This window comes from Choloepus didactylus, chromosome 8 (assembly GCF_015220235.1).
Source record: "Choloepus didactylus isolate mChoDid1 chromosome 8, mChoDid1.pri, whole genome shotgun sequence".
NCBI classification, from domain to species: domain Eukaryota; kingdom Metazoa; phylum Chordata; class Mammalia; order Pilosa; family Megalonychidae; genus Choloepus; species Choloepus didactylus.
In genome coordinates, this window is record NC_051314.1 from 59,130,391 (window position 1) to 59,153,926 (window position 23,536).

The 23,536-nt window shown below is 40.1% G+C and overlaps 1 protein-coding gene across 1 annotated transcript in view; it reads right to left on the reverse strand.

The window, feature by feature from the left end:
* TPH2 (tryptophan hydroxylase 2) overlaps positions 1–23,536 on the reverse strand; it is a 101,529-nt gene that overhangs the window by 43,257 nt on the left and 34,736 nt on the right. The window contains exon 7 of the mRNA XM_037846766.1: positions 20,145–20,280. Within this exon, the coding sequence (XP_037702694.1) occupies positions 20,145–20,280 (136 nt within the window). The remainder of the gene's footprint in view (positions 1–20,144; positions 20,281–23,536) is intronic.

Genomic DNA, 23,536 nt, shown 5'->3' on the forward strand with positions numbered 1-23,536 from the left:
GGGATTGACGCCCATATAAAACACACAGCATCACCCAAATAGGAAACCTCATTCCCACAATTTCAAACCACATCCCTGACCCTAGCCAACCATTTCATAGATACGTCAAGTTGAAAGGGGAGCCAAGTGAGAAGATGTGGACAAGATACTAAAAGAAACTCCCAACTTCCCTTTTACATATAAACTGAATTTGTAGGAAAGAACATGTGGTGGCTATTTGGCAGACCACATTGCATAAGACAGAGAATCTGACACACTGGTTTTAGGGGTTAAGAGGAATTTAAATGTTATCTAAGCTTCTCATTTACAATAAAATTAAACACAAAGCAAAAAATGAAAGCAAGAAGGAAAGCTAGAATATACTGAGCTCCTATTATTTACTGTACAAAATGTTTTCATATATTATTACTAATTTAATCTTCACTTACATTTGACAAATTGGGAAATGAAAATTCAGTATATTTAAGCATCTTTTCCAAGGTCACACAGTTAATAAAAGACAGATACAAGGTTTAAAATTGGATTTCTCTGACTCCAAATCTATGCTTTTTCTGTTCTGTTGTTTAAACCTGCAGATGTGAACTAAATGAGAATGGGGCCAGGGGGCAAGGGAGGCACGGCTTAGGCTGAAGGGAGAGAATTTAACCAAGCTGGTTAGCATAAGTGCAATTATAATCAGTAGGTTCTAAGTCACTTTTTCTGCCACCATGGAGCAATTCAGTGGTTGTCAACTCCCACCCCCACCCCCCACCCAAAATCAATTGAGGAACCTTTTTTAAAAAGTGTCTGGGCCCTAACTAAGACCAATTTAATCAGAATCTCTAGGGATCGACCCGGGTGTGTGTGACTGTGTGAGTGTGTGTGTGTGCATGTTTTAAACCTCTTCACATAATAATAAAACACAGCCAGGGTTGAGAATCACTGTTATAACTGATTATGCTCAGAGCTCTACTAGCAGGCTTCAAGCTACTAGAACTTAAACAAAAATTGAATGTAATTATGTAATTCTGAGCTGCGTAAGTTTAATTCCACTAAAATTATATCATGATGCTGGAGAATAATTTAAAATGGTGGCATAAGGTAAATAAGTAATTAATAAATCTCCATGCCCATTTGATTCAGTTACAAGTCTAATACTTTTATGCCAACAGTGTACTCCATATACTTACCACGGTGATGAAATTTTAAAAAGGTCATGCAGCCTATACCCATGTAGAATTAGAGTCATGTGGCCCACCATGCAAAAATTTGAAAAGCCCCATTGTACCCCATAATATAAATGCTAAAGTGCTTCTACTGATCCAGGCAAAAGATATGACAAAAAGAATCCCAAATGAAACGAGGCATCAAACTCCAGGGAAATACTGAGGCAATGAGCATAAGCTCATGGTATGAATAAGCAAGGTTATCAGAAACTAAAGTAATAATTATAGTGGCCAACATGTACTCAATGCTTACTATAGGCCGGGCATGTGCCAAGTGCTTTAGAACGTACAAAGAGAATAGGTGATAGGTGGTGGCTTCCCTACCATTTGGTAAGTGGTCATGGATTCTTGCAATGCAGGGTTTATTTCTGAACTCATTAAATAGTTGAAGAAGGCTGACGCAGAAGGCATTTTTCTATCTACCTAAGTACTAATGAAGTCCAACATCTTACAGGCAGAAGGTAAAGTGGCAGTTGGCAGTTAAAAAGGAAGGAGAAGGAAAATACTAGAGATCCCAAGACATTAAGGAGTCAGTATTCCATAATAAATATATATATATAATCACCTGCCATCTGGATTTAAAGTTAAGGCATCATTATGAGAAGCCTAAAACTCACTAGCCAACTTAAGAACCTTTAATAGCATTAGAATGATGAGGTAATCCAATTATACGTAGAGGATAAAGAAATTATAAATTTGAAAGAGAAAATCATATAGTACAGCAGAGTAAGTTATATTGTTCAGAAAGAATGAAATCCTGAAGGAAGGTGTTGAACACAATTATGAGAGTTGAGAATTTCTGCCCTGTTATAAGTAGAAATGATCAGTTGTATTGGCCAGTTTAAGTATGCCCTCCTCTCAGCTCCCTCTCCATGTAAAGACCCTGAGAAAGAACTGCCCCTCAGATTCCTGAACAAAGTGCATGTACAGTGTGACAATAACCTTACTTCTCTGGGGCCAAGGCTTTAAGCACCTCTATTTCAAGGCCAAGAACAAGCTTATTATCTTTTATGACTGTGGTGATATCAGAAGTAAATGCCAGATTGCTCTCTATCCCAGGGTCTTTGGCTAATGGAAGCGTATAGAAAAGAAGCTATACTATACTTTAGTTTCTATGGTGTATAGAAAAGAAACTATCCCTGGAAACTCTTCAACCACAGAGCAATAAAATATTTAATGTTGTTAATAAAAGCAATTAATTAACATTGAGACTTCATATTTTCCTTCATTTTCATGAGAATACAACTATTGCCTTATCTCATCAGGTCTCTCTTAAAAGTCAATTGTTTGAGTAAAATAGCACCTATCAGCACATGTTGCCTCCAATCTCACCAGGACTTAGAAGCTGAGTTGGTCACCATTCCTAGAGGCTGAGAGAGTTTCCAGGCATAGAAAATCAGAGAAGGAAAGTTGAGCCTTGCCAAGACCGCAGAACCTTCTCTCAATCCTTTCTACCAATTGGATTCTGTTGAGCAAAATCATGTAGTTTATCCTGTTTTACAAAGTAAAATGCCACTGCTACTATGTCTTGCATATAAAGTAAATTGTGATCCCAATATTGGTTGTAACATCTACAGGTGGACCCCTAAGCATCTAATTATGAACAGGTTTCCTCTGTGAGTCTACAACTCTCGCTTTATCTTACCAGATCTCTCTTACAAGATTCAATTATTTGGCTATAATTGCACCTGTCAGTACATGTTGCCCCAATCTCTACATCAGCAAACTCTTCTCTTTTTAACTCACATCGCTTTGATGCATTTTCACCTGAATAATGCTTTTCAGAGCTCTTTTCACAAAAGCTCTGTGTTCACTGGAAATGTGGGACCTTTCGAAATGGTTAACATTGTAAAATATCATGTCTCCTTTTGGGAAAAAAAAAAAGCTAGGGCTGATATCAAACACTAAAGTTTTGCTGTTCTAAATTGGAATCTTCTCTGATAAGCCCTGTTAGGGGAATTCTAAAGCCTGTGGAAATTCACCTACAAAAGGGCCTGTGCAAAACATCTCCAGGGAATTCTTAAATAAATCTGAGAAAGTTGTGATCATTTTGCTGTGGGGAAATAAGGACCCTGGTTGTTAAGTTCAAATTCAAAATGAGTCTGCCATTTTTCTCCTCTTATCAGTTTTCAAAGCTAACTCCTCACGCTGTATGAACAACTTTTTATTTTTGCTGTAAATTAAAGCCTTTAAGAGGCAGTGAGTGAGCATTCAACATTTGCTTCCCATCCCAAATCAGCACATCTGTCTTTTAAACCTTTTTTCTACAGGTTTTGTTTGTTCTAAATGACACAGAAGCCAATACTTTAGCAAAATCATGAAGAGAAGTAAAGGAAGATGAGTGGGAGGGGTGGGGAGCTTGCATTGATGAAAAGAAGCAGGAGGATGGAGCTGGGAGCCAAAATAGGGTATTTTTTTTTTTTCAGCTTTCACACAACATTTGGTGGGTAAGTGCAAGTACTCTGGGATAACACACCAGGATGCAGAATGTGATGCAGGGGATGAGTTGGCTTGTTTGCATGGCACTAAGGAAATGATAATGGGAATTAATTCAGGATTGAAATAAGTTTGGGGTTTTGTTTTTTTGTATTTTTTTTTCCTGTGCATGCTTTGGAGTCATATAGAGAGAGTTTCTTCAGTTTATATTTAAAATGGTATACTGTAAAATCTGGCCCAGATAAGATTTCAGGCAGCCCTTATGATCTCTCCCTCTTAGATTCCTATCACAGTGCATAGATAAATACATATATGGTCCTCTTTTTACTAAGCCAAGCACCTGAATGTTGGCCTGGAGGAAATCTTCTTTACTTTTTCCCCTAGGAATCGTAAGAAAGTCCACCAGTGTTACTCTTCCTCACTAGAATTCTTTGGAGGAAGGCAATTCTTATAGTTCTCTTTTTAAAAATTTAGTTTAAGAAGCATTTATTGTGTGCCTATTCTGTACCAAGTACTATGTTAGGAACTGAAGTGTAAAAATGTATACGGTGTAATCCTAAAATAGCCCTTAGCAAAATTCACCTTACGGTTCCATAAATGAGCAAACAGCAAACACTAACTTTCCTGCTCCAGCAAAGGAAAGAGGTTCCAGCCCTTACAAGGACCACAAAAGGGCTGCAAGGGAAATTGTTGGTATGGCTCTAGTTCCCCATCATTTCTGAGATATTTCTTATTTCTTGAAGAATTAAGAGATTTTTACCCTCCTCCTCCTCCCCAAATTCCACTACCAGTTAAAGAGGCAGTAGGACATAATGGTTAAAAGCACACACTCAGGAGTCAGACCTAAGTCCATTTCCCACATTCCCGTGTAAGCATATGACTTTGAGCAGCACTGTCCGATAGGACTTTCTTGGGTGATAGTCATGCCCTGTATCTGCACTGTCCATGCAGCACAGGTGGCTACGGAACACTTGGGATGCAGCTAGTGCTCCTGAGGAACTGGATATTTACTTTGATTTAATTTTAATTAATTTAAATTTAAATAGCCACATCTCTAACCTACTGGACAGCACAAAAAGAGTTTTCTCATCTGTAAAATGGAGATTACAAGGGTACATATCTCCTGGCATTCCTAAACTCTCTAGTGAGACAATGCATTGGGAATGTAAATTCCTAACAAGTTAGCTATTATTATTCACATTACATTAGATTATGTTTATACTTAAGTCCATTGCACTTGAGTGAGTTTTGCCCTTTTAGAAGATATTTTTTCACTTAAACAAGAAGCAGTGAGCTCCTCTAGGACAGAGGTCACCTCATGTTCATCTTTGGATTACCACTGCCCAGAAATGCCTGGCATTTAATAGAAACCCAATAACTGCTTTTTGAACTCAACTGAATAGTTATGTTGACCAAATAGAAGTGAATCCAAGTGAGACCCAAGGACAATTTTCTTAATTTCCAGTGTCAGCATCAGAGATCTTGATTTGCTACTTCGTAGCCATACTGATTTCTTTGAACCTTGGAATTCCTGTCTGTAAAACAGTGACAATACTGCCCACCTCATGGAGACAACTGGAATGAGCCAGACACAGAGAACATGGGAGGGACGTGTCAGATCAATTTTTTTCTCTCTCTTGTGATGTTTTCTGTCAATAGATGTAATTCTCTACAGAGTAGTGAAGAGGTCCAAACCCTGGTTATCTCTTCTTTCCCTAAAATTCAATCATTTTGGATTTATTCTTCTGCAAATTAAAAATGCAAATATTCCTGGAAATAAAAATCTCCCAGGTCATTTCAGTGTTCCACACCTGAAAATACATAAATGAACTTCCTAAATACAGCACACTGAGGGAATACAAATTTTGATCCAGGTGTGGGTGCTTAAAAGTACTAATTTGAGATATGGGCACCACAGAAGGGAGGCCAACCTGGGTGGTGGAAAAAAAACACTCTGCTTTGAATCGCAAAAAAAAAAAAAAAAAAAAAAAAGGTAGGGCAGCTGAAAACTTTATCCCCAGTTACTGCTGATAGCCTAAAACAAAACAAAACAAAACAAAAAAACAGGGCTACAGCAAGCACTTAGGCACAAATCTGATTTCAAAATACACAGGTTTTAAATAATATATAGGATGTTTTTTTCTTTTTTCTTTTATAGACCATCTATTGTTAGAGTACTTGGAGCTCTAGAGACAAAAGGCTCTGTAAAAAGTCTTAGGGGTTATTTTCTACTTTCGGTACTTCACACAAGTTAACACAATATTACGATTGAAAACTTGGGAGCCCAGGTCTAGGATTTGGCCTTGTAACTAAGGACGTGCTGGAATTTTATGAGGCACATCAGCCTCCTCTGAATTTAGGAGGTGACAAGTAAGAGTGGACATATTTGATATTTACATACAGCTTTTTTTCTCTCCAAAGATCAAAGCAGTATTTCATCATCCCTCACACAGGGAAGTTAAATGGCTTGCCCACAGTCACGCTGGGAACTGATAGTGGGGCCTAGATTTCTTGGTATTCAGTCCATTAGGTCCTTCTGCCTGAGGACATGAACACAGCAGCCTCCTGTCTGCATTATCAGACTGTAGTGAGGCTCTGTCCCCTTCTTTTCCCTAGTGTATTTTCCTGAAATAGGAGATGTCTACTCCAATAAATGAGTAAGCTTACAGTGGCCCTGTGAAGCTCAAAGGCAAGGGTGAGCTTCCACTGGCCTGGACAGCCCAATGTTAAACTACCCAATGAGCACCTACTTAGGGTTCCGGCAAAGCAGGGTCACCAAATAAAAGTAAGAAATGCTCACCTTCAACTATCTTATGCAAAATTTCTAATTAAAAAACCAAGACAGAAGCTATTAAATGTTAGCAGATAGTCTTTAGCATAGAATAGTAGTTAAGCACACAGATGCTGGCATTACTCCCTGAGTTCAAATCCAGGCTCCTCCACCTTCTGTCTATGTGACCCTGGATAGTTACTTAACCTCTCTGTGCCTCAGTTTCCTCATCTGTAAACTCAGAATAATAATAGTAACAAGTCATAGAGTTGTTGAGACTATTAAATGAGTTAATCCACATATAACATTTTAAATAGTGTCACTAAGAGTCAATATAAAGAGAGGATCTAAGATGGAGGCATAGAGAGGTGTGGAAGCTAAGTAGTCCCCCTGGAACAACTAAAAAAAAGCAGAAACATCTAGTAAATAATCCGGAATAACTGCAGGGGGACAGATGTGACCGTCCACTCATCATACATCAAACTGAATTGGGAGGAATGCCTGAGATCACAGCATAAAATCTGTAAGTAAAATCTGCAAATCCAAATCAGGAGGCCCCTCTCCCACAGCCCGAGCTATAAAGCCTCGTGGTGCTAGAGAGAAGCTTTCTCCCAGCAAGTGAATATAGCTCAGCTGAGCTCCAACTGGGGTTTTAATTAGCAAGTGGGAACTGCTCACTACAAAGTACAAATCCCCAACAAGTAGACAGAGGCTTTGGGTGACGACTGACCTTGGAGAGCCGGAGGGTCACCTCAGACTAGCTCTGTTCCTTTTTCAACTCAGTGGAGAAAGCCTCAGCCATTTTCAGTTCCCAGCTCTGTGACCCAGACAAGGGTATATAGCACAGGCAGAGACAGACCATTGAAATGCTAATGACCTCCCCTAGGGCGTCTATCTTCTCTAAGAGAAAAGGGGTGGGGCCCAGCTCTCCTACCTGCCTTTCATTCAGAACTTACAACAGTCAAGAATTATAGGCTAACAGGCGCCACCTGCTGGGCAGAAAAGCACAGCGACTGGAGGCATCAGAGGGTGTACCAATTTTCTAAGACACACCCTCAGGGAAACCAGATACTGAATATTTCTTCATTCTGGGACCTTAGCCCATTCTGGTCTGGGGAGGCCTTATCGGGGTAACCAAGGAAACCATGCCTAGACAACAGAAAACTACAACCTATACCAAGAAAAATGAGGTTATGGCCCGGTCAGGAAAACAAACTTGCACTTCAGCTGTGATGCAGGAATTGAAACAACTAATAATAACTGAATTCAAAAAGTTTAGGGACGATATGGCAAAAGAGATGAACCGTATAATGAAAACACAGGACGTACATAAGGTAGAAATTGAAAGTTCAAAAAACCAACTGGTGGAATCTATGGAAATGAAAGGCACAACACAAGAGATGAAAGACACACTGGAAACATACAACAGCAGATCTCAAGAGGCAGAAGAAAACACTCAGGAACTGGAGAACAAGGCACCTGAAAGCCTACACACAAAAGAACAGATAGAGAAAAGAATGGAAAAATACGAGCATCGTCTCCAGGAACTTAAAAACAAAATGAAAAGCAAGAATTTACATGTCATTGGTGTCCCAGAAGGAGAAGAGAAGGGAAAAGGGGCAGAAGCAATAATAGAAGAAATAATCAATCAAAATTTCCCATCCCTTACGAAAGACATAAAATTACGGATCCAAGAAGCACAGCGTACCCCAAACAGAATAGATCTGAACAGGCCTACATCAAGACACTTAATAATCAGATTATCAAACATCAAAGATAAAAAGAGAATCCTGAAAGCAGCAAGAGAGAAACAATTTATCACATACAAAGGAAGCTTGATAAGACTATGTGTGGATTTCTCAACAGAAACCATGGAGGCAAGAAGGAAGTGGGGTGATATATTTAAGATACTAAAAGAGAAAAACCACCAACCAAGAATCCTGGATCCAGCAAAACTATCCTTCAGATATGAGGGAAAGCTTAAAATATTCTCTGACAAACAGACAATGACTGAGTTTGTGAACAAGAAACCTGTTCTACAGGAAACACTAAAAGAAGCACTGCAGACAGAAAGGAAAAGACAGGAGTGAGAGGTTTGGAAAACAATTTTGGGAGATAGTAGCACAGCAGTGTAAGTACACTGAACAAAGATGATTGTGAATATGGTTGAAAGAGGAAGGCTGGGATCATGTGGGACACCAGAACAAAAGACAAATGATAAAGACTGGGACTCGGTAACTCAGGGAAACCTAGGATGCTCAACGATTGTAATATAAGGTACAAATATATTTTTACATGAGGTAGAACAAATGAATGTCAACATTGCAAGGTGTTAAAAATAGGTGGGACTGGGGGGAAAATACAATCAATGCAAACTAGAGGCTAGAATTAACAGAAACATTGTATTATGCTTCCTTTAATGTAACAAAAGCAATATACCAAAGCTAAATGCATATGGGGGTTGGGGAATAGGGGAAGGATATGGGACTCCAGGCATTGTTGATGTTGTCTGACTCTTTATTCTACTTTAGGTTAATGCTATCTTTCCTTTTGTCACCTTCTAGCTATCAAGTTTCTTTGTTTGTTTGTTTTTCTCTCTTTCTCTTGCCTTTTTCTTCTGCCTCTCTGCCTTCTTTGACTCTTCCTCCATCTTTATGGAAGAAATGTCCTTACATAGAGAGTGGCGATGGTGCTCAACACATAAATACATGACTATATGGGGGAGCCAACGATTGTTTACTTAGGACAGAATGTATAGTGTTTGAACAAAACCATCTTAAAAGAAATGGATTGATGAAGAAAACTTGAGGGCACTATATTGAGTGAAATAAGACAGACACATAAAGGCAAATATTGCAGAGTCTCACTGATATGAACTAATTATAATATGTAAACTCATAGACATGAAATATAAGTTACCAGGATATAGAATGAGGCTAAAGAATGGGGAGTGGTTGCTTATTATGAGCAGAATGTTCAACTAGTGTGAATTTAAATGTTTGGAAATGGACAGGGGTGATGGTAGTATGTAATGAGAATAACTAACAGTACTAAAAGGTGTGTGAAGGTGGTGGAAAGGGTAAGCTCAGAGTCATGCATGTTACCAGAAGGGAAATTGGAGGTTAAAAGATGGAAATGTACAAAACAGTGAATCTTGTGGTGGACAATGTCTGTGATTAACTATACAAATATTAGAAATCTCTCTCACGAACTAGAACAAATGTATGCCACTATAACTAGAGGTTAATAATAGAGAGGCATATAGGGAAAAAATATGTACCTATTGCAAACTATATACTACAGTTAGTAGTATTTTAACATTCTTCCATCAACAGTAACAAATGTACTATACCAAAACTATGAATCAATAATGGGGGGGGGGGTAGGGGTATGGGAGGATGTGAGTTTCCTTTTTTTGTCTATGTTTCTTTTCTGGAGTAGTGAAAATGTTCTAAAAATTTAAAAAAAAATAATTGTGTTGATGGATGCACAGCTGTATGGTGGTGCTGTGGGCAATTGATTATGCACTTTGGACTTTGGATAGTTGTATGGTATCTGAACAATCTCAATAAAAAAAAAGAGTCAATATATACATATTTACCATTAATAGTGAAAAATATTATTATTGCTGTTGTTGTTGAAATTACCCATATCTATATTGGGGGATGGAAGGGATGATAATATTTTCAGGTCTTGGGGTCTCTAAATTCTTAACTGACCCTGGGTATAGCTCGACCAAGAGATTCCTAAGGGAGAAGATGGCTGCTAAGATGAGAGTAAGAGCTGTCAGTTAAAAAGCAGGAAATGGAGGCCAGTCGGGATCAGCTTTCTGAGAACATGCCATTTTCTGGAAATCGCTGGTAGTAATGCCGCTCTGCCATCCTGAGCAGCAAAAATGGTAACAGTGCTGCAGAGGAAGCCAGTTGGCTGGGCAGGAAGCTTGGCTCCAAGCTCAGGTGTCCCCTTTGGGAAAGAACAAGTTTAAGCTAAACAGAGCTCATTGGAAAGAAGTTTAACCTCTATAAATCTCTGGTTTATCTTCTCTGCTCGGCAGTTATATTCTGCCCAGACTTGACTTTAGAAAGGCCTAATATTAAGAAAACACCCACGATGTCCAGGGCTTGAGTCAGACAAGTTCACAGACCCAGAATATCTCAGATGGAAGCCAAGAAGAAAAGGTTGGGAAAGAAAAGATCATGTTTTTTCCTCTCATTATAAACCTATAAGAGGCATCTGTTCAATCAAGAGAAGATCAGCCAACCTTTCTTATAAATTTGGAAGTCTATATCTTTACCTACTGATATTATCACTTAACAAATGAGAATTAATGCCTGAGCCCCAAGAAAAGGAAATAAATGGCATCTTCTGCCAGTTTTAGAGAGGGCTCTGTCCTAATAAGCAAGGACTAAGCATAAAATTCATTTACTTAGAAACTGATGAACAATATTGTCAGAAATATTTCACTTTTATTTTTCTTGTAAAGTTGAAACACAACAGCAATTACAAGAAAAATCACCTGACTGCAAAAGCTTTTTTAAACTTTAAAACAGTTATATTTAAAAATAACATTAATTGCCACTAAAATGCTCAACTGCAACAAAAAAGATTTTTCTTAATGCAAATGCGTTTAGCTGTGTAATAGCAATAAATATTGCAATATTAGCCAGTGACATCATGAATTATTTCCTAATGGTGAAAGTCTGCTCTTTGATTTGAAAAGTGACACCACCAGGAGACAGCATAAGAAGATATGCCTATATTAGTATGTGCTGAATGATAAATCATTCCAACACAACCCTGAATCTGGGGAACTACTTGACTGAATAAGCTTACACCACACTGTGCCAAATATATTTTTGTACTACTATGGAAGCACAACATCTGAAACATAAAATAGAATGAATATTTTTAAATATTTTCATTCAGATATTTTTAAAAAAGGAATTTCCAGTGCAAAATTGCTTTATTACTTTGGTAATAGCTTTTTTGAAACAACAGATATCTTACTGGCTTGACCTCAAAGAATGATGTTGATGGATATACATTTATATTTAAAATTTCCAATTGCTTCTCCTTTAACAATGGACAGGGGATGGAGGTGGGGGTGGGGCATACTAGAGATGAGAATTTCAACATTTCTCTTGGTAATGTTTCATGTTTCAAAGGATACCTGGTACAGAAGCATGAGGCAACTGGCTACTTCTGGTCTCCATCTAGAAATCTGGACTAGGATGATTTTGGCCTATATTGAAAAAGATAAGACCAGATTGTTCTACATATATAGAAGCAAACCCTTAGAAAATTCGGTCGTCTTCCCCTAGCCTCCTTCATTTGCAAGACCCCAGTGAGTCCCTGCAGCTTTCAAAGGAAAGCATGAAGTTTGGCCATGAGAGAATATGGTATTATCCAACTGTATTCCTTAATAGAGAGCTCTGTACATCTGAGGTACTACTGGCCACAGGGACCACAGAAAAACTTACAAACCGTATACACATGTGCATGTGCAAATTCAATTAGCATGCAACAAACATTCACCTTGCACAAAACACATTAAAAGAGTCTGTGGGAACTATGAAGATTAGAGACCACAGTCTCCTAAAAGGAAGTGCCCAGGGAAGAAAAGCCAAATGAGATAGAGCAGAGATATGGGGAGGGGGATGAAGACCACATCTGAAAATCCAAAGCATCCATCTGAGAACCAGAAGCCCAAGATCAGACACCAGGTGGGGCCAAGACAGACCGGAGAGTGAGGGAAAGATCCCTCCAAATTACATCTCTTACAGGAAGAACACTGACCCACATCAGACACCCACCAACACACCCACCCACCTAACAGCTTTTAAGGACCTCACCAATGCTTGGCAGAACTTGTCAATCTCAAGGCTTCCTCCTTAATGTAACATTTAAAATAGTTCAAAGGTAATTAGGAATATGTCACAGAGTGTCATTCTTTTTAAAGGTGGGGCCATGAGCTTTTTTTTTGGTTAATTATTTACCCAAAGTGAAATATAAATAAATAAACTACATTTCTTTTAGCACCGTGTGAAGTAGTTGGGTTTCTCTCTTTCTCTTACTCAACCCCTCCCTCCCTGCATCCCTCTCTCTCTCTCATTTTAATAAGTAGAGTAGGGGCAATCTTCACATTATTTTCCAGCTCTTATTCTTCAGCTTCACAGTGAATAATCTTTTTTTCTTATTATTCTGAGACTCTCTTTATCCCAAAAACAAAATAGATGAGCAGAAGAGGTTGCCCCTTACTGGGTGTGATTTGAAGAGAAGTCTATGCTGTTCAAATGACCTGTCCTTGTAATTTTGATTGGTTTCTAAAATTCCACCATTAAACAACATGATTTTGCCTGAAGACCCCTAACATGTAAAAATGCCCTATTCATGGAAGGGTGACCAGCATCAGCCCCTGAAATCCAAAGGAAGCTGTTAAGGGCAAGGGGAGGACACTCACCAATACAGGGCAATTAGCCCTTCATTAAGAGGCCCTCTACCACACAGAGTGCACCCAGACTTCATCCAGAATCACGCCATTCACTTCTTTATGCTCCCTCTCTCTGCAGACTGCAGACTAGGTCTAGGACTCAGTATATCTCAAACCTGGCACCTCCTGGTAACAGCACTGTTTGTGGCCTCAGCCCACCCTAGACTGAGTTTTCACTTTCTGTGCCAGGGTTTGGTCATCCACTCCAACCTCAGCCTGGATCTACTTGTTCCTGTACTTCTTTTGCCAACTGAAAAGAGTCAGAGCCCTCTCTTGTGGCATCTTGACTTCCTCAATCTCCAGGGCAGATGCCTGCAGCAATAGTCCTTAGGAAAATAGTCCTTAGGAAAACAGGACACACACATTTTAGTGTGGAGAATAAGGAATGGGCATCTGAAGAAAATAGCCACAATGTCAGCCAGGGGTCACTATGAAGTCCCAAAAAGGGAGATGGAGGCCACTGACAATCCACCACCCACTTCACAGTGATGCTTAAACCTGGTCTGGCGTTACATGTTCTGACCCTTTTTCTTATGTCTGATTCCCTGACCATCACTGCCAGGTCCTTTCAATCACTTATTTATTCAACCAAAATTCATGGAGCATCTACTACATACCAGGCTGTGTGCTAGAAACTAGAAAGACACAAGTCATTAAGACAGATACAGTCACTAACCCCACAGAACTTACATTTCATGCATTTGAAACACCTAACACCAACCCGCTGAGAAATAAAGCACACTTCCAAGATTGGTCCATACAGCCCTTCCCGCCTCCTTGCCTTCAAATACCTGCACCTATATCCAGAAACCATTCATCCCACCTAAAAAATCCTTCATTCTACTCTACCCATCCTCTCTGCTTCAATGGTAACATAAATTCTGGTATCTTCCACAAAGCCTTCCATGCCAAAAGTAATTAATGGCCCCCTCCCCACACCACTAACCAATCCCCAAGTAGAGATGCACATGTCATGGCCATATAACAATGCTCTGTAGAAAAAAAGGCAACTTTAAAAATAATTTTCTAAAAATCATTGAGCCCTTTGCATAAACTAAAGGCATCAACTACCTCCACCATAGCACCCAAGTCCCACCCAATAATGTCCTGACCACAAGCTATTCATCTTCCACTGTAAGGATTCACTAAGAGGCAGAAAGGTCACTGAGGGTGACAGGTTAAGGCTTCTCTAGGAAGGAAGGGAGGGAGGGAGATGCCAGCATGAAGGGGCTTTTCCAAGAGAAGGATGGGGATTAGTCTTTCATTTATTCATCCATTCAGTAAACATTAATTTAATACCTACTAAGCACCAGGAACCATACAAAATGCTGGGGATTCAAAAATGAAAAGAACATGGCCTTGAGTTGATTACAGTCTTATGAAAAAGACTGATGCATGAACAAAGAATTGCCATGCAGCGTTGTAAGTGGTAAAATAGAAGTTAAGCAAAGTGCTACAGGAATATCTAACTCTGTCTGGAAAAGTCTTTGCAGAGAAGATCACAAGTTAGCATAGTCCTAAAAAATTAAAAGGATTTCACCAGAGCAAGAGGGGCATCCCAGGCACAAGGAAATAGCTGTGCAAAGGGACACAGCTGCAGTGGAGTGTTTTGGCGAGGGCAAGACGAGAGGCAGAAGATGAAGTCTGATGAGATGAGATACCTTTTTCCTATATATAACAGGGAACTGATAGAAGTTAAACAAGGAATACTATACTCAGATTTGTGTTTTAGAAAGAAATCAAAGTCTACAGATTGTCTCTAAGGGAAAGGAGGACAATAATTGGTAGACAGAGCATCAATGTTAATATCATTTATCAGATTTCTTCTTCTAGAACATCGGTTGTCAACAGGGGGCAATGTTGCTCCCCAGGGGATATTTGGCAATGGCTGGAGACATTTTTGACAGTCACAAGTGACAGGGGTGGAAGAGTATTTCTGGCAGCTAATGGGTAGAGGCCTGGGATGCTGCTAAACATTTTGCAACATACAGGAGAGCTCCCCACAACAAGGAATTATCTGGCTCAAAATGTCAACAGTGCCAAGGTTGAGAAACCCTGTTCTAGAACAAGATGATGTGGCCAGACGGCACAACATGACATAGCCCACAATGAACTTCCCACAGAAACGAAGAGGAGAGCAGGGAGATTTTAGGACTTTGCAATTTTTGGTTCTATCACCATACACATGCCAGGTGATGCTCTGTACTCTTCATCTTTCCCTCTCATTCCAGTACATGAGTGAGAGGGAAGCTATTATTGGAATAACCTTGAATTTGACCTAACTGATATTTTTTAAAGGAAATCATTTGCAAACTTCAATATTTGATTACAGACAAAGTTGCTTGTGATCACAGCTGATCAAAGCATGCAGCAATGCAACACCAAGATGCAAAATCCTTGCCTCAGGCACTGTTCAAAGGGAGAAAGCACAACCAGATCTCCCTGCTTCTAGCAGAATAAGTGACCTCTCAATCCAAGAAAAACATGTGGAAAAGCAGCTCCTCCCACCAGGAAAATCAGGAGGCACTGAGTAGCCAGGACTTTCTCTACTGTCTTCCAAGTCAGAAAACTTTTCCCAAGGAACCAATCTAACCTGCCATCACTTCTTAAATTCAAGTTCCATAAACTGGCCAAGTTCAGAAAACTGAGTCATTAAAATGTAAAATGTCAAAACAAGCCAAAGGCATGCTCAAAACCCAACATATATTGAAAGCTGTGATACCAAAATGCATTCTACTGAGACTGAAAACAAAACTAAAATTCTTTTTCAGATAAAGTCTTTTTGTTGCTTCCACTCTGATTTCTCCCTGCATCTGCAGGGCTCACCTTTGTCTCCTTAGCACTGCCTCCACTACAACAAACAGTTCAGCAGTTGAAGGCAATTATTTGGAAGCAGAGTACAAGTACCAAGCACGGTAGCCAAGCTGAACTTCGCAAATTGGAGAATAGACCCTCTTTTTGGTTTTCAATTGAGGAAATGGGATTTCATGGCAAAGACAATGGCTGTGAAAGTGCTTGGGCAGGAAACAACTCATAGAACAGTGGCCAAAAGATTTGAAATATGTGGCTAGGAAGGATTTTGCAATACAGGATTGAAGGGAGCTTTAAAGAGAATTTTGTCTGCATAGAGTATTTCTGGAAGGATGCAATGGAAACTGGCAGCAGTGGTTGCCTTGGGGAGGGCTAACTGAGTGTCAAGGGGGCAGAGGAGGGAAAGGGACCCAGCTTTCTGAACCATTCACGTGTATAGCCAATTCATGAAATAATAATAAAAATTTTAAAAGCAAATGAATTATACAAAACTGACAAAAAGAGAAAGAACTTGTAAGTGGATGTTAGCAAACTCCAAGTTTTCATTCTTTTTCTTAGTCTCCTCTTGTCTGTGCAGTTGTAGAAGAAAATACTCAAATCTACAGTGAGAGCTTTAAATTCACTTCTGAACTCCTGACCCATATTTCCAGCTACCAGGAACATCTCTGTGCCAGTTTGAATGCATTATGTCCCCCAAACACCATTATCTTTGATGTAATCTTGTGTGGGCAGACCTATCAGTGTTAATTAGATTGAAATTCTTTGAGTGTTTCCATGGAGATGTGCCCCACCCAACTGTGGGTGATGACTCTGATTGGATAATTTCCATGGAGGTGTTGGCCCGCCCACTGGGTGGGTCTGAATTAAATTACTGGCACACTGTATAAGATCAGACAGAAGGAGCGAGCTTGCTACAGCCAAGAGGGACACTTTGAAGAAAGCACAGGAGCTGCAGATGAGAGACAGTTTGAAGATGGCCATTGAAAGCAGACTCTTGCTCCAGAGAAGCTAAGAGAGGACAAATACCCCAAGTTCAACTAAGAGTGACATTTTTGAGGAACTGCAGCCTAGAGAGGAACATCCTGGGAGAAAGCCATTTTGAAACCAGAACTTTGGAGCCGACACCAGCCACATGCCTTCCCAGCTAACAGAGGTTTTCTGGACACCATTGGCCATCCTCCAGTGAAGGTACCTGATTGCTGATGTGTTACCTTGGACACTTTATGGCCTTAAGACTGTAACTGTGTAACCAAATAAACCCCCTTTTATAAAAGCCAATCCATCTCTGGTGTTTTGCATTCCGGCAGCATTAGCAAACTATAACAATCTCCATCTGGAGGTCCCACAGGCACCTCAAAGACAATATGCCCAAAACCTAAAACCTCCTCTTCCCTCCACAGCCTGATCCTCCTCCAATATTCCCAAGCATGATTAGAAATAACTATCGGTTCAGTTTCCCAATCTAAAAACCTTACTGATACCCTGGGACTCTCCCCTGACCCCCATTATGGTCACCAAGTACCGTTAATTCCATCTCTATAATGTTTTGCAAATTAGGTGCCCTTTTGTCCTATCCTGACTTTTTCTAGTTCAACACCTTACAATTTTCCTGCATGAGAAAGTGCCCTCGCTGGCTGTTTTTCCTACTATTAGCGTCTCCTGCTTCCCAGCCCCTACCCTGAGTCATCTTCCTCAAATAAACTTGTCTGATCATGCTTAGGAACCTTAGATGGCTGCCTTTTGCCTGCACAATCAATCCCAAATGTCCTAGCCTGACAAGTGACCATTCACAGTGTAATCTAAAGATGCATTCCAGCACTAACACATACTGAATTCCAGCCACTCTGGACAAACGTCCCCTGCTCTTCAAAGCCTCTTGGCATGTTTCCACATCTTTACACATGCTGTTTCCTTGGCTTAGAAAGCCTTCCCTCCCCTCCTCACCCTGCTTTGTCCAAAAATGAAATTCCTATTCGCCATTTCAGACTCTGCTCAGTTTATATCATCTCTGAAGAAACTTCTGGGACTATTCCCTCTTCTGTGCTCTTCTGATACTTCACACACACCTGCTTATAGCCCTAACCACACTATTTCATAATTAGTTACATTTATACCTCCCCTACCAGAATGTGAGCTACTTTAAAAAGCAGCAACTGTATTTTATTCATCTTCGATTCCACTGCACCTCCCTCTTACCCTCACAGATAAATGTTTGCTGAATGAATTGGCTGAAAGTACTTTGGTAAAAATGTAACATATTATCCCCAAATTTTATTGAGTTTTGTGGCTAAAATCACATTTCTTTGCCCTCTCTCTCTGTCTGCATACCTATTGGCACGCTATCACAGGTCTCAGGAGGGCCAGTTATTCAAAGGGAACTAACAAAATGCCTGCTATTTGTAAACAGAGCCATTTGTAAATCCTCTGGGCTAGATTTAGAGATTGCTTTTCAAACTTTGACAGGGCTCCTTTGAGCACTGACTCCACTCTAGGAAGCATTTCTTTTCCAAATGTCTTAAGTCCTATAAGCAACCTTTCTGTACCCTGAAAACACTTTCAGGAAAGCTGAAAGGAGCCAGAGAACAATGCAATGACCCTGCAGAACCCACCTGATCAGCGGACTCCGTGCCCCGGGGCTTTGGAGATTGGCTAGAATCCCTGCCCATCATGGCTGCTGTCAGCTATTTAACTTCTTGAACCTTGAAGATTCTCTAACCCCAAGTGAAGACCATGGGAGCCTATTGATCACGAGATTATTCAAGTAAAGCAGCATCATAAGCAGAGTGATAAGCCAAGCAGCCTGAAGAACAGTAGGTAACAAATTGGTGTAAAATTAGGGCTAAGTCCTAATCTCAGAAGACCCAAGGACAGCTCACCTAGCGCTTCCAGCTCCAGGTGTTTGCACTGGCCCCTCTCTGTCTGGAACACTCCTTCCCCAGATGTTCACATTGAGTTCACTGCTCAAACCTCCTCAAAGGCTGTCCTAACAACCCAATCCAAAAAGGCAGCATCCATCACTCTCCATCTCCCCACTCAGCTTTATATATCTTCATGGCACTTATTGCCAACTGACAGTGTATTTCCAATCTCTCTATTTATATGCTAACTGTCATCTCCCCCATGTGTCCAGGAGGGCCGGGACATTTTGTCAGGTTCCAGGACAATCGAAGCACATAGTAGTTTCCCAATAAATAATTGTTAACTTTAAAAAAATTTTTTAATATATATATAAAATAAGGAGTACTGCTCTCAAGTAGTTTAAGATGTCAGAGAAGTTGTAAGACACAAGTTTAAAATGTTAACAGCTAGCCTAATTAAATACACAGAGCCAAAGGATGATAAGGGAAGTGAAAGATTTTCTGAGGAAGGAATGACTGTATCCAGGATGGTAAGAGAATGTTTGAGATGTAAACTGTGTCAGCCTTGAAGGCAGAGGAAGACTCAGTAGATACAAAGGGGCCAGGACATTTCACACAGGGAGACTGTACAATCCACATGTGATGGGGCCAAATTACCAACACTTCGGGCTCACAGCTTACCACCTTCTCCCCTCCCATGATCGAGCAGGACAGCATTGTTGCTGAGCTTCTCTCCCCACTCTTAGTCCACCCACCGCCCAGGAGAGAAAGAATAAAAGCCCCAATTCTGTCAAGGAAAGAGGACAAAGCCAAAGAGTCAGAAACCTTATATATATCTGGAAATGATGTGCAGGGCAGGAGATGAGTCCAAGAAACTAAGATGGCAGGAAGAGCACTGCACAGAGTTCTGACTTTGGGAGTGATTAAGGGCAAAAGGAGAGGAGATTAGTGGTAGAGCTGCTAAGGAGCGTGAAGGTGAACCTCTTCAATGAATGAGAAGCACGGAAGCCTCGCTGTGCCTTTCTTTCCTCATGAGAAATTTGAGCTAACAAAACCTACCACAAGGTTGTTGTGAGGATTAAATGAGTTGATCAGCAGCACCTGGCAAGTACTCATTGCTCAATGTGAGTTCACTATGGTTATCTTTATTATTGGAATTTCGGGTGAGCCCTGCTTCTGTTAATGCAACATTGTTCTAAACCTGGTCTATAAGGATCATGGCTTGATAAAAATTACACATGATTTAGGGCACAAAGACATCAAGAGCTTGGCCAAAGTTGAAGGGCTGTGTTGGAGATAAAGTTAGAGAGACAAGCTGGAGCTGGGATGTCAGAGGCCCTGAGGAACCTGGCTGAAGACTCTGATCATTGCACTGCAGTAGCTAAGAGTTGCTGGAGGTTTTCAATCAGCCCTTCATTCTTTGAAGTGAGTGCTGTGGCTCTCACTGGCTAAGCAGATGAATCTCAAATTGAAAGCAAAAGAAAGCCTTGAGTCATTTTCAGGCAATGTCAGCATTGACCACTTCACAGTGCAATGGTCTCTGTCCAGCCCAGGCTTGGAATGTGAGTACTCACGGTTCTGGGGTGTAGAGCGGGTCAGAGCCATGCCGGATGTACTGAGTGCAGTGGAACACTCTGTAAGCCAGTCCTGCCAGAAAGTCTCGTGGACTCAGGTATCCAGCCACTGGCCTCACTGTGAAGCCGGACCTTTCTAAAGAGGCAACAGAAAGAGCCAATTAAACATTAATCCATGGGAATGTAAAACAGCGCAGCCATGATGGGAAACAATCTGGTGGTTCCTCAGGAAGTTGGAAATAGAATTACCATATGACCTAGGAATTTCACTTCTAGGTATATACCCCAAAGAATTAACAATAGGGAATTGAACAGATATTTGTACGTCAATGTTCAAGCAGCATTGGTCATAACAGTCAAAAGGTGGAAGCAACCCAAGTGCCCATCAACAGCTGAATGGGTAAACCAAATGTACTATGTACAAATAATGGAATATTATTCAGCAGTGAAAAGGAATGAAGTTTTGATAATGTTACTACATGGATGGACTTTGAAGACATCAGGTTCAGTAAGTGAATAAGCCAGGCATGAAAGGACAAATATTGTATGATTTCATTTATAGGACATATCTAGAATAACCAAATTCATAGAGAGAAAGTAGATTTCAGATTTCCAGGCACCAGGATCAGTGGGTAAGAAGTGGTGGGAATGGGGAGTTAATGTTTATTGGGTACAGAGTTTTTGTTTGAGGTGATGAAAAAGTTTTGGTAATCGATGGTGGTGATGGTGGCACATATCGTGAATAAATCACCGCAGAATTGTACACTTGAAAGCGATTAAATGGGAAATTTTGAGTTGTACATGTTACCACAATAAAAATTTTTTAAAAAAATTAACCCATGGGAAATTTTATGATTTTAAGTTATATATATGTTACTTCAATTAAATTATATATATTAACCTGACAGCACTTGAGGGCCCAAGCAGGAATCCTATTATTTATAAGGAAGTTCTAGAAACAAAGTAATCAAGGTACTAAAATTCTTGACAATTGATTGACACATACTGCGAGCAGCTAGCATGTTTGGGGCTTCTGATTACTAAAATGCATTCATGAATGATGGTTTCCAAGGGAACAGGAAGTGGAAAGAAAAGTGAAAAAAAAAATATTTAAGTGCATAAATTCAGAAGCCGAATTAGGATAAGAAGCCTCAAATACCACAGGAGAAGATTTCAGTCAAAAATGATGCTTCCCACGCATTACCCAGCATCTTTCAAAAAGGCACACTTAAGAGTCCATTCTGTGTTTATGTCTTCAGTAACACAGAGCTATGCACCCCCTTCAGTAGCTTCTTGGAATCAGTTCACACTGCAGCTTTCTATTGTCAATACCACCTAACCCCTTCATCCTCTATTGTTGTTTTCTATGATATTTTGAAAACAATCTTATTAATTACTGCAATTCAGGGAGGGAGACCAAAGCTCTGCATGCTCTGTTGCTTTATAGTAGGAGGAAAGAAAACAGGATACAATAAAATCTATGAACTCACCCTACACCACTAATGCAAGGTGGGTAAGGGCCATCTAAGTCTTCCTTCTCATGCAGACTTGGAAAACTTACACCAGGAGGGCTATTCTTGTCCCCAAGGCCAGCATTGTAAAGCCTCCCAGTCCAAAAACCTCCACTCATTAGGAGAGCACCTCAGGATTGTTAGAAATAGTTTAAAAGGCAAGAACCAATTAAACTTATAAAACAAGTCCATCTCAAGCTCTCTGGTACCCACATGGAAATAACCCTGATCCCCTGACTTCACAGACCCAAATTGCAGCAGCATCATGCTCATCTCAAAAGCCTTCAAGTTGGATGGTTCCCCACTGAATTTTAAAAAGATAACAATATTTTCTTCTTTTTTATCCCACCAGGGCATGCAGGACATTTGCAGCAATAGACAAAGGAACATTTTTTACTTTAATGGCTACATATTTTATTTTTATGTGAATTAGAAAAAAAAATGTAAAAATCTGTTTTAGTTTGTTAAAGCTGCCAAAATGCAATATACCAGAAATGGGCTGGCTTTCAACAATGGGAATTTATTAGTTTACAAGCTTACAGTTCTGAAGCCAAAAAAAATGTCCAAATCAAGGCTTCATCAAGGCAATACCTTCTCCTGAAGAGACAGGCTGCCGGTGATCCTGGGCTCCTCTGTCACATGGCAAAGTACGTGAAGGCATCTGCTGGTCTCTCCCTTCTCTTCTGGGTTTCACTGCTTCCAGCTTCTGGCTTCAGTGGTTTCCTCTCTGTTTCTGTGGCTTTCTCTCTGAGCGTAGGTCTTTTTCTTGTGTCTTTCTCTGAGTTTCATACTCTTATAAAGGATTCCAGTAACAGGATTAAGACCCACCTGGGGCTTGCCCCAGCTGAGATAACCTAATCAGAAGGTCCCATCCACAAAAGGTTTACACTTACAGGAATGGATTAGCTTTAAGAATATGATCTTCTGGAGTCCATTCTGCTTCAAACTATCACACCATCACATCAAGAACTTTGAATGTATAGATACTATTGCTTAAAAAGTTTCCTTTTTAAATAAATTAAGTGTTTTAAAGTGAGTCAATTCAAAATATAATAGATTATTTACATTGTGCTTGCCGTACGCCAATAAGTGATGCAAACTGAGCTCCCAGCATCCAGTTTACCAAGGGTTGCAAAAAATAATAATAGCAAAGACTCAACTATGCTTCATGTATCAGACGATAACCTTAAGACTTTAAGGTCTACAAATTAGTTTCCTCTCACAACCACCCTGTGTAGTAGGATGATGATTATCTCCATTTATAGAAGAGGAAACTGAGGCAAAGAAAGGTTAAGGTAACTCATTTAAGGCCAGACAGTTAGTCGGAGGCAAAGGGGGGACTCAAACCCAAGCCTTCTGCACCCAGGATCCACGCTTCCAACCACTATACCATCTGCCTCTCATAAATATTAAGTAAATAATGTTAAAGTTGAGAGACACATATGGCAAAAATTATGAGATGGTACATTGTTTACTGAGGTTTGAGAAACAATACAGTAAAATGTAATTCTCATATATGAGCAAGCAAGCCATGGTAACTCAGCAGAGAATAAAAAAGGACATGACATGTCTGGGCCATGAAGGAAGATATAAGGTAGTTAAACAACAGAATAAGGCATTATGTAATCAGGTGCTAATTAAATGATTCCAATCAATGGTTCTCAATCTCTTTTTCTCAATAACAAATATAGTGGATGATGTTCACGCTTGGGATCTTCCACCATAGGAATACCCTTAGCGCTGCATGTATTCTCAGTGGACTAGCTGTAAAGGATATGTAAGGAAATCAGAGAGGGGAGATATCATGCTGGCTGGAATGATCAGGATTTGTAGAGAAAGCAGGGCTTGCTCTGAATCTTGCAATATAGGTAGAACTGAGTA